The sequence below is a fragment of the Perna viridis genome, chromosome 5 (genome assembly GCF_037379345.1).
Source record: "Perna viridis isolate PV_CMFRI_1.1 ecotype Kerala chromosome 5, ASM3737934v1, whole genome shotgun sequence".
NCBI lineage: Eukaryota > Metazoa > Mollusca > Bivalvia > Mytilida > Mytilidae > Perna > Perna viridis.
This window is the reverse complement of record NC_142449.1, coordinates 17,716,061-17,728,114: the sequence shown is the minus strand read 5'-3', so window position 1 is coordinate 17,728,114 and position 12,054 is coordinate 17,716,061. Positions and strand designations below refer to the sequence as shown.

The 12,054-nt window shown below is 32.9% G+C and overlaps 1 protein-coding gene across 3 annotated transcripts in view; it reads right to left on the bottom strand.

Moving 5' to 3' along the window:
* Nucleotides 1-11,910, bottom strand: part of LOC148616336 (G patch domain-containing protein 1-like) — a 29,336-nt gene extending 17,426 nt beyond the window's left edge. Inside the window, exons 1-3 of one of the 3 annotated variants that reach the window (XM_088583245.1) lie at nt 11,786-11,910; nt 1,603-1,734; nt 415-500 (exon numbers count right to left, since the gene is read on the bottom strand). In XM_088583245.1, the coding sequence (XP_088439371.1) occupies nt 415-500; nt 1,603-1,734; nt 11,786-11,855 (288 nt within the window). In that variant the 5' untranslated portion in view covers nt 11,856-11,910. Of the gene's footprint in view, nt 1-178; nt 319-414; nt 501-1,602; nt 1,735-11,785 lie in introns of those variants that run through there. The other 2 variants (XM_088583246.1, XM_088583247.1) reach the window with 2 other exon arrangements.
* Nucleotides 11,911-12,054: the final 144 nt, after the last annotated feature.

The window sequence follows — 12,054 nt, the reverse complement described above, 5'->3', positions numbered from 1 at the left end:
ATACTCGTCAGTGCAAAGACATTGAAATTACCAATAAATGTATTGTACTTCAAAACATTTGGAAAAATTAATTTGCATGATTTTTTTTCTGATCTTTTGCTTGGTTGCAAATTTGCAATGACAAATAAAGACCAGATGTCAGTGCAAATTTTCCATAAACAATTAGTGGCAATTATACCTCTTTATCAGTGTGATGCTGCTCTTGAAGTAACTTTATTCAGGGGATCACACAAGCTTACAAGAGTAATAGGTAGTCCTCTAAAGTAAAATGAAAGGTCCTCAATAAAAGATATTGAGGGTCTCAAATATCAAGCCTTAGGAGACGTATGGAGAATCACCGTCATGAGAGAACATTTATTTTCAGCTACATTTGTGGAAGTGAATAATCCATCTTTCAACATTCTATTTTTATACCTCATCATCCATAAAATCTTCTGGCTTTTGTTGATATCCACCAGCTTTCTTATCACGACTGGATACAAATTCAGACGGAGCAAAACCTAAAGTTATGTACTTCTTATGAGTTCATTCAAAATATATTTGTAGAATACAAATGTAATATTATGTTTTATGCATGCCAAAGATAGTTTCAATATGAACAGTATTAAAAATAAAATTGGGTTTCAAAAACCCATAATGATGAAGTTTATGTTCTTTGTGTTGTGAGTATGGCTTCTATTATGTAAAGAATAACCAAAAAATTCCTGGATTTGCTCAGAAATTTTTCAACAGAATTTTAGAAAATGAGGTTTTTGACAGTTATCTGCCCTTGAAATGTTCATTTTCAGTGCATTTCAATGAATACAAAATAATATGGAAACTATTGACATTTTTCCTTGATTCCAATGATGTTCGTTGTCAAATTAAATTTTCAAAATGGTGTTTTTTTTCACCCACAGCCTGATTTTTACAGAGACTTACACTTAACTCTTAAACATTTTATATTTTGAATATTTGACACAAAAATAATTTGACTAAGTTACTATCAGAAAAGCAAAAAATATGCATCATATACTGATTGATGAAACTGTATTCAGCACCAACATCGTGTTAAAATGATGATTTTTTTCAACTAATTTGAAGTACACCAACAAACCCCAACTTAGTAATTTACATGTAGCAATGAATAAGTTAATGAGTGCTCAAGAACATTTAGTAATTTTCTGCCTTCATAAGAATTTTGTTGCATTCTCACATTCCCAAAATTGAATTCAACTTGCAAAGTTACAGAAAAAAATGAAAGTTCCCTAGCCACACATGACATGAACTAGGATACCATCAGTATTACAGATTAATACATAAATATTTTCCTTTGTTAACAACAAATCCCAATGCTGGTCTGTTTAATATAATGAATCCATCTGTCTAATCCAAAGGATGATATTTTCTCCTAACTGATGCAAGTTCTAAATTATATTACAATACCTGTTTAACCAGTCTGGTTAGGTTGACCATAAAGACTAATTTGCAGTAATTAAAAGATAATGTAAGTGAATGTTCATAAAATTTTGTGAGTTACAAATTGAATATTGGATGGAGTGCTTTACTCATTACATAAGAGAGAAGTATTAGATATTTATAACATATTATGACATCTTTTACCTTCTTTTGATCCCACTGAGTTGAAGTACCCAGCAGAAAATCCACCAGTGAATGCTCCATGGAATCGTTGTCTTCCTTTCTTGTCCTTAACTGCCAAGTCTTGGACTTGTGTTGGCTTCTTAAGAGGTGCATCTACAGGTAAAATTAGCATGTAAAAAAACTGATCAAATTTCACCATTTACTTCAAGAAGTATGATAGACAAAAGATTGGATATGATGAAACAAAACAAATGCACCAGATAACCTCAATACAAAATGGTAAGTACCTCCAGAGATAACCAATAAGTGTAAATACATCATCAAGTAAGCTCTGAAAGGCCTGACAAAAAGAGTAATAAAATCCACGACAACTGAACAATGACAATTCTTCAAAATCAACCTAAAAAATAATATAACACAAAGACGCATTAATGACTAACATATCCTGACTGTGGATAGGTGAATGAAATCTGCAGAAGGCTTAAACTAGTGATTCATTTTATCTTACCCTAACATGTACATTGTATTCAAGTTGCTTCACAGCTTTATTTCACACATGCTTTTTTCTAACATTTATGCAAGAACTTTGAAATTATTTGACTCTCTCACAAATTTAGTGATCATTGCAACCTCAGAAGTTTTCAGTACCTGAAATATTTTTGTAGCTAAGGAAACACATTTTCTGATTTTCAGAACTGCTAAGATGAGGATTCTAGACATTTAAGTAACACCAGATTAGAAATAGTAGCCTGCCCGCCAGCCCGAGACTAGCTATTTTTGGGCAGGGCTGGTAATTTGAGCAAAAATCTATATACTGAGCCATATAGTACATATATTGAAAAATTGTACTCAGGACTGGTTAGAATTTGAGTGAGTTTACTACCCTGGTAACACATGATATCAAGAAGGCACTGATCATAATGTATTCAGGTCAATAGTTTATAATGTTGCGTAGAATGGAAAACAGTGGTATTTAGCAAATCAGCTGTGCTAGTTAAGTTTGATGTTTGCCTCAGTAAGGGTTTGACATTAATTCCATTTATTTGATAGTCAACAGGACTACTTCAGAGGTAAAACAAGTAGATCCCTGACAGATTCTGTTCTTAATCCTATGAAAAATAAAGCAAAAATTAGCTAGCCCATAGGACCACCATGAAAATTTTTCAAGTCCTGGTTGTCCTCTCCAAAATTAAGGTGGCACTGGACTACCAGACTACTATTTGTGTCGAACCCTGTCAGTGCAGACAAAAGAATAAGGTCCTGGATATGATTCCTATAACCACTACTGGATAACTTTCACAACAAAGGTGCTGCTGGCAACTCTACTGAGCATAATATTTAAACTGAGGATTTAGGTGGCCAGAAGAGTCCTGAGTGAAGATGTGGACTTCTTGAAGATTGTCAATAAATGGTTATTACATGTATATGCTCCCAATGATAATGGAAGCACAGATAAAAAAGTATTGTGATAATTAAGAACCTGATGTACTATGGATTAAAAAAAAATCTGCAAGATTGCTGGGATTTCTGGCATGTGAATTTACCCCAAGTCCAAACAAAATATATGAACCACAACACTAAGATCAGACCAAGAAGCTCCAAGACTATCTGGATGCATGTTTCTTTGTTAAAGTTTCAGGATTCACCTGTCTCTAATTACTACTAGTAGATAAACTGTCAGGAAGCTTGGGATTATTTTGAAAAATTTTGAATTATTTCAAATTTGAACAAAAAAGTTTTTTTTTAACTCAGCCATGAACAGACAAAAAAATATGATTCAACAGACCTTTTTCATGTTCCAACTTTGACTTCATTTAAAAAAAAATTTTTATAGCAAAGGGAGGAAACTCCTAGATCCAACAGACTGGTTTACAGTCTGATTGGACTAATGGACCGCAGTACTGGTATACTTCAAATGCAAATATTTAACTTATTGGAGCAGTGGTCAGTACTTGGATACTATTAAATAACTTATTTTAAACAATTTGCTTACTTACTGAAATGAAAAAGTGTCAAAGAAAAGTGTTTACTGTTCTTCCTTTTCCTAATGAGACCATCAAACAGGTAGTCCTGTCTTGGTGGGTGACGTCCTTTTGAGAAAACATACTAAAATGGCTAACATTCCGTAAATATGAAAAAGGATAATATTTCCCCCATCACTTAATGTAGATTTTTAAATTCTTTTCATGATTACTAACTCAACATAAAATCCCATGCCTCCTCCCTTTGAGCAGAAAATGGTCCAAGGCCAAGTTCAAATAGTCCTTGTAACATTATTTCATGCATAAGAAAGTCATAACTTGGAAGCACTGAAGGCCTTATTTCAGTCTGACAGGATGTAGTGTTTTTTGGAGCATCCCATATAAAGTTTGGTATTTTCATATCTTCTTCATTTAAAAGCAATGATTATATGTTCTTCAATAATTATTAAAATCCAGATACTTTTTCCCCAGATATGCCATAAGAGTAGGCTTTAGCAAGAAAGTTTTTCCCAGATATGCCATAAGAGCAGGCTTTAGCCAGAAAGGCCTAAGTATGAAACCTAAGTATATACAGTACCTGAACCAATCTGTGCAACTATAATTGCGATTCATCATCTATCACGGATCAGTTTCCCATCTGTCAAACTGATCCATTAATCTGGTGATCACTTCCATTTGACATCACATGACCCCTGACCCCTTAGATATATATGGCAGATTGGTTTGTTTCAGTTTTCCTTTTTACATATGCTTACTAAATGATATAAATGTAGGCATTGATTTGAATACTTTTCTTTTATATTTGGTTTTCTGTTATAAAATACAAATGTGGAATTTATCATTTTAATTCAAAATACTGGTAGATCAAATATTTCACTTTTTTGCACAACAAAACTACATATCAGATTGGTCACCTGTTTTCCATCTTTCATCGATCATTCAATCATCGGTCATCCATCAGTCAATAGTTACACAGATCAGTTCATGGACTGTACAATTCATAAAACAGCTGTGAAGTTCTTTCCTTGAGCAGCAGTATTTCCAATATCAACAATGAATAAAATAATGGCTTAATATTACTGGCATTTCTAAGATTATTTTATTAATAATCTGGGTTGTTATTCACTTTTTTATACATTGTATTTCTGTTGTGCCCTATGAGTAGGCCGTTCTGGCTTTAGGTTATACAATTCATGGAACAGGGGCATTTTTCAAAGTTCTAAAAAAGTTGGATATGATGACGTACTTCCATTGTATGCATCTTTCTCTGCTATTTCACTTGATGTTCAAGAACCTAACCTTCCTTGGAAAAAATATTTTAGATCAGGTTGTATTATTCAAATCAAAGTATAACTTTTCTAAGATATGAAAAACAATCATATGTGGAATTTCTGCAGCATCAGTTTTATTATTATTTGTTTATATCACAGGTCATGAGTAAAATATTCCCCCATCTAAGGAGAACAGTTATATTTCCAGAATCTAAACAAATTATGAATTCGACCAGCTATTTTAAAAAATGAAATAGGATATTACTGGAGCTGCTTATATTTGGTTAATTTTAGAACTCAAGAATGTTGAAGCTCACAATGCTCACAACGCTTGTTTACATTGGCAATGTCTACCACATATTTAAGACTATAGCTAGAACTTTTACAATGTAAAGTGAGTATACAAGAACAACTCGCCATGCAGATGTCACCAAATTCTACTAGGACCTACAGTAGTATGTCATCAAACAGTTCTACTGTACTTTGCAATCACAATACATGCATACAACTATTGTCAACAACACATGTATATGAAGTTTATTCAAGTATTTCTATATGAATTGTCCATGTATTGTTACCTGTAGTTTACCTGTATTTCTAATTAGTGATTTTGATATATTTTAGAAGTATTTCTATACCTTTTGGTATTTCTACCTGTATTTAATTAGAGATTTAGATGTATTATAGAATATTGCTGCAATTTAGAGCAATTTTATTCTTTCAAAGGAGTGATAAAAACTATTAAGGAGATCAAGAAAGTGTACATAAGAGGGAGAAAAAACTTATAATAATCTCCGTTCGTGGGAGACCAGACAGGGTTGTCAAGCACGTTAAAAAAACCCTTAGTAGTAGTTATAATAATCTATATAGAACACTGCCACTGCTAATAGACTGTTAATTAGCCAATTTTCTCAAGTTTCTCTGTTGAAAATAGGTAACTTTGCTAAGGGTGTTTGTAAAAACCACTGGATGGATTCTGAGGAGTAATGTCCCAAATTAAAGAAAAAAGATTGGAGAATGGTAACATCTATTTTTATTTAGAATACATATTTTATTCATAATAATGAGTTTGAAATACTTAATTAACTGTTAGAAGTTAACCAATTACATAAATTTTCCCTGTGGCAAATAATAAGTAATCATTGAGTTTTACAGGCAAATTTTTTACATTTTTTTCATATTTTAGTTTTTTGAGAATATACTCTTCCTCAGTATTTTCATTATTACTTTGTCATTATCAATTTGTCAATTTTATAACTTATATAACTAAAATCCTTAATAATTTCTGCTTATATGCTTGCCTTCAGTATGCATTTGTCAAATAAATATCTCAGACTTTAAATTGGGTCCATAGAAATACCCAAGAATATGCCGTAATACCCCAAAACATTTTATATATATTTTAAAACGGGTGAGTTATGACAGACGGATTGTCAATGCGACAGATGAATTGAATGCACCCAGCACTTGTTCGTTCACAGATCCACGGCTATATTCTCACAATTTTTCAGGTTTTAATGCATTTGCTTAATATCAGTCATTTTAAACGTTGTACTTATATTATGTATTCTCTTTTTAATATGTAAAAACAAAGTGTGTCCAGCCTTGTGATCAGTCAACCGTGAAGACTTATCTCACCTTAGTATATTCAAATGAGATTAACAAGGCAAGTAATTGTTTATGCAAATAATATGAAAACTGAATAAAAACATTATCTTTCATAAAATAAAACATATTTCAATCAATTTGGAGGTTCAAGTATATATTTTGATGTATTCTTGGGTATTTCTACGGTCCTTTTAAATTCAACCAGTATAAAGACGGGGGAGGCAGAGTTATTTTTACACATTATATATATGTTAGGAGGTACCAGTCCATGTAATACAAAGTCCCGGAGAGATCATAACATTCTAATGAAGCATATTTATTTAATAATGACATTCAAATAAATGATATTGTTTTATTAAATTAAGTCATCCAAATAAGTGATACTGTTGCAGTAAATTAAGGATCTTGTTTATTTTTATAGCATTGAATAATTGTTATGTAATTGGTCAACTCAAAACAACTGTAATGGAATTTCTGGAAGTGGTGTTTTAAACCACAGTCACTTAATTTATTTAAATAATATAATACCACTGATTTTTTTATTTCCCAAAATAATCTCTAATGAAAACATAGACATCAAAGCAGACCAAGATGTTTACATAGTAAATAAGAAATATTGTCATTAAACTGTTAATCAAGCAAGTAAATAGCAGGGGTTGGGCAGGCGGTGTGTTCACGTTTCTCTAACATGTAATTATTAGACTAAAGGCTAAAAACCACTAATTCCACTTCCCATAGGCTTCTATGCTAATTTCACAATATTCAATGGCTTCTCTGGACTTTACCTTAACTTTAACCTGCAGAGGACTATATATCAGCATGATTCTACATATGTCAGCTCACAATCCTCAGAATGGCATGTGGGGTTAGCAGACTTGCAGTGCAGTACTGGTCACCGGAAGTGAAGGGTCTATAAATAGCACGGGAAATCCCAGTGTTTTCACAAGATAGGGGTATATTTAATAATCATTATGGAGATTAGGCTTCACATCACAAGAAGCAAAATGCACCTATAAAATGTACAGAAATGTTTTTCCTTTCAGAAACTGTTTAAATTTTTCAAATAAGATGAGAACTTTTTTCACAGCACTATGAGGAACAGGGGTAATTTCTGCGTAGGACTATTTTTGCGTACGTTCCAAATGCTCATTGGTTGAATTGGTGGTCTGTAACCTAAAGAGTCACTTTTTGTCTTAAAAAAAATAAATAACTATACAGGTATCTTCCTACACACATACTGAATGCATTTGCAAAGTTTCAGTGAAATGTGACAAGCACTTTTTTAAATATTTGATTTTTTAAATATAGGGTAACCAAGTTGTGCGAGCAAAAAAGTGACAATATTCTACCATACTTAAATGCATTAAATATTTGCAAAGAACTTTTTCTGACTTTTCAAATAAAAAATATCAATCACAACTTGTTTTTTAACAATATTAATGAAGAAATAATTTTAAAAGTAATCATTTTCTGAGAAATTGGTCTATTTTTAAAAATTTATTTCTGACATGCCTCCCCTTTTTTCTTGATCACATGTCAAAAATCCTAAATCTTTAAATTTTCACAAAAGGTGATATATTTGGCTTTAAATTTGTAAATACAGTGTTTTCACATTAAAACATGACCAGTAAAGGGCACCTAAAGCAAAAAAAGTACTCAATAATGGATTTTCCATGTTGCCATAGGGGAATGCTTATATGGCCTTAACCGCAGTAATGAAAGTGAGATTTTCCTCATTTCTAACCTAATTTTTGCTCAAATCTACACAAATCTTGATTTCAAGTGCTTATTACCACCATATTTAGGTAAATATAGCCCTCAAAGTTTAATATTTGATATTTTTACTGAATTTTCTACACTTTTTACAAGATAGGACATAAAAATCAGCCAAAAAGATCAATTTTCCATAATTTGGACCTATAACTTAAAAAAATGCATAATTTGAAGGATTTTTGTAGTGTATTCCTCTCATGGCAAAGTTAACAAGATCTTCAAGTAGTTTAAAGCTATTTCAAGAAACTTTTCATTTTGCCATGGCTTCAGCTTAAGGCTAAAAACCACTAATTCCACTTCCCATAGGCTTCTATGCTAATTTCACAATATTCAATGGCTTCTCTGGACTTTACCTTAACTTTAACCTGCAGAGGACTATATATCAGCATGATTCTACATATGTCAGCTCACAATCCTCAGAATGGCATGTGGGGTTAGCAGACTTGCAGTGCAGTACTGGTCACCGCAAGTGAAGGGTCTATAAATAGCATGGGAAATCCCAGTGTTTTCACAAGATAGGGGTATATTTAATAATCATTATGGAGATTAGGCTTCACATCACAAGAAGCAAAATGCACCTATAAAATGTACAGAAATGTTTTTCCTTTCAGAAACTGTTCAAATTTTTCAAATAAGATGAGAACTTTTGTCACAGCACTATGAGGAACAGGGGTAATTTCTGCGTAGGACTATTTTTGCGTACGTTCCAAATGCTCATTAGTTGAATTGGTGGTCTGTAACCTAAAACAACATCAATTAAGATTAGAGATAATTTGATAATGACAAAGTAATGATGAAAATACTGAGGAAGGGTGTGCTCTCAAAACACTAAAATATGAGGACCCCATAATCCCTAACCTTAATTGATGTTGTGTCAGTCTAATAATCAAATGTTGGAGAAGGAGTAATCAAGGGAACCAAGGTTATAGTGGTAATCAAAAGAATGTAATCCAGAGACAAAGACCAGACATGGAAAACAGACATACACAACAAAGAACATATAGTAACTAAAATCATACATACAAAGTAACAAAAGTAAATGAGCAACTTGGACTCCACTAAAAACTGGGAGCATGGACCAGGTGCACCGGTAGGGTAAGCGTCCTCTGCTTTTCTAGAAACACCGGCCGAGTTGCTCATAAAAAGTCAAGTCCGGGGTAGACAAACGAGGAAAAGAAAACTATGACCTGTTGAATAAATCAGTTTTCATAGTGCTGATGGATACACCATAACGATCCACGAGTTCATGATGACGACCATAAAACTTCTGTAGTGATGACTTCAATCTTGTAGCAACATAACCCTGTTCCAGAAGCCTATTTGTTAGAGTTCTAGCGTGATACAAAAAGTCTGCGTAGTTTCGGCAAGCTCTGGCATAACGTATGAGTTGTGATATGAACACTCCATACGCAGGAGCCGATGGGATGTTGCCACAGATGAAAGGAAAGTTGACAATTCTGAATGAAAAGTCATCATGTTTGTCGTAAAGTTTGGTCAATAGCTTTCCTTCACCATCGATTTCTAAGTGTAGGTCAAGATATGAGGCTGACTTCACAGTGTCTGTAGTATCTTTTATCTCAAGTTCTTTTGGGTAGATGCGATGTATCAAATCCCCGAAATTAGGATTGTTTAAAGATAACACGTCATCTACAGGGATTGACACTAACTTTTTTATCTTGGTTGCCACCCGGGCTCCTAAGTTAAAAAATCTAGGAGCCCAGAAAAAAAGTTAGGCGCCCAGAAAATTTTTGTTCCTTCGCAATCGGCTTTACCCCTTCAATGTATCGCCACATTTTACCATGGTCTTTACTAACTGGTATTTATTATTTGTATTTGTACGCAAAATTCAACCAGTTGCGATTTCCGGTATGCCTAAAAACCGGAAAACAAACCCGACCACGTACCAAAATTACGGTCGCCACTCGGACGACAAACAATGGTTATTATCGTCGCCCAGCAAAAATTTAAGTCGCCACGGGTGACTGGGCGACTGTTAGTGTCAATCCCTGCATCTATATAGAGGAAACTGAAATTGAAGGATCTAGCCAAACAATATTCTTTCTTTCTGATCAGATCAGCTATAAAGTCAGCCTCATAAGAGTGAAGGAATAGGTCAGCTAGTAAAGGAACACAATTTGTTCCCACTGGAATGCCGACCGTTTGTTGAAAAACATGTCCACCACACAGGACAAATATGTTGTCGATTAAAAATTCCAGCATTTTGTAAACATCTTCCTCTGTTTATTTGGAAGATGATTTGGAATTATTTCTTACAAAGTATGAGGAATCTCTACCAAGAACTATATATTTGTATCTAGGTGTACCATCTTTTTTGGAAAAACAACGATGTATAATGTTTTTAAGTCAGGATTTTAACTGAGTATGGGGAATAGAAGTATACAGTGTTGAAAAATCATAGGTTTTAATGCTATTATATTCAGATAATAGTCTTGAACTGATTGTCTCCAAAAGATCTTTTGAATTTTTCAGGATCCACATTGAATTAATACCACTACGGGAGTAACAAGTGTTGTGGTAGGACTGTAGACCCTCTTTGACAGTTGTGAGTATAGAAGTTAAAAGTTTTGTGAATAATGTGAATAAGCCAAGTAACTGGGCAGACAAGGGGCCATGACTAATCTGTAAGGACACCAAATTGATTAACTAGTCAACAACATTCAGCTCCACTGAATTTATTTATTGAAATTTGTAAGTTTTAGACTACATACATGTATCACTTTGAATAAGAGATTGTAATTTTTTTTATACTAAGTATATGTTTTAGTGATGTTTCGATTTCGTAAGCAATTTTTACATTGTAGTTTTAGAGTTGTTCGTTAATAAGTGTTTGATAAGTCTAATAAGGCTGGGCATTTGATCTTTTAACATGTGATGTTTTTTTAATATATACATTTATGTATGATCAAATATGTGACACTATAATAAAATAATTATTCATTTTATTTCATTTATTCATCTGTAGAAATTGTTTTCCCAAAAACCTCAAAAACATAAAAATTATAACTTAAAGTCATAACAGTATCATCTTTTCTTATCTAATATTTTCCTAATACATACAATTTTTATAAAAAAAAAACGTACAAAAATTATCAATACATGTATTATAGACAATACATGTACTGTGAACCCCAAGTTCTGGTGATCCTGTTGAACTTTATGTGACATATCAATTGATACATCTCTCTAGCTTATAACTGCGTCCTCTTAATTTTAGTCTTACAGGTTAAACTTATTTCATATTCAATCCCTATCATGCCTATGCCTTATGGTAAGACATGCTACAGAAAACGAAACAGAATACCAAAGAGAGAATAAAGATGGGAAATTCATTTAGTTATCAATAAACCTTCGTCTATTTGCTCAAATGGGCGACCAATTTCTATAAACGTTTCTTTTAACTCTATCTTCCACTTATAGGCTAAACATGTCTCATACATAAGATTAAGAGTCATATTCAATCCCTATGCCTATGATTAGACAAGCTACAGAAAGCCAAAAATATACCAAAATGTGAATAAAGATGGGAAATTCATTTAGTTATCAATAAACCTCCGTCTACTTGCTCAACTGGGCGACCAATTCTTATAAACGTTTCTTCTTCGTCTGAATCCATTTTCATAACTAGGGGCTGCCATTAAAACATGGACCGGGGCTGCCATTAAAATAAGGACCGCGGCGAATAACGTTGAGAATCAGAAAAGTTTTCCTTAGACAGCATTTTTTTTCATTAAAATAAGTATTCTTTGATTTGTTTTTATTGCTTTTGAAAGATGATTTGTTGGCAAAATATAATTTTTCCTCCAATGCACAACACAAAA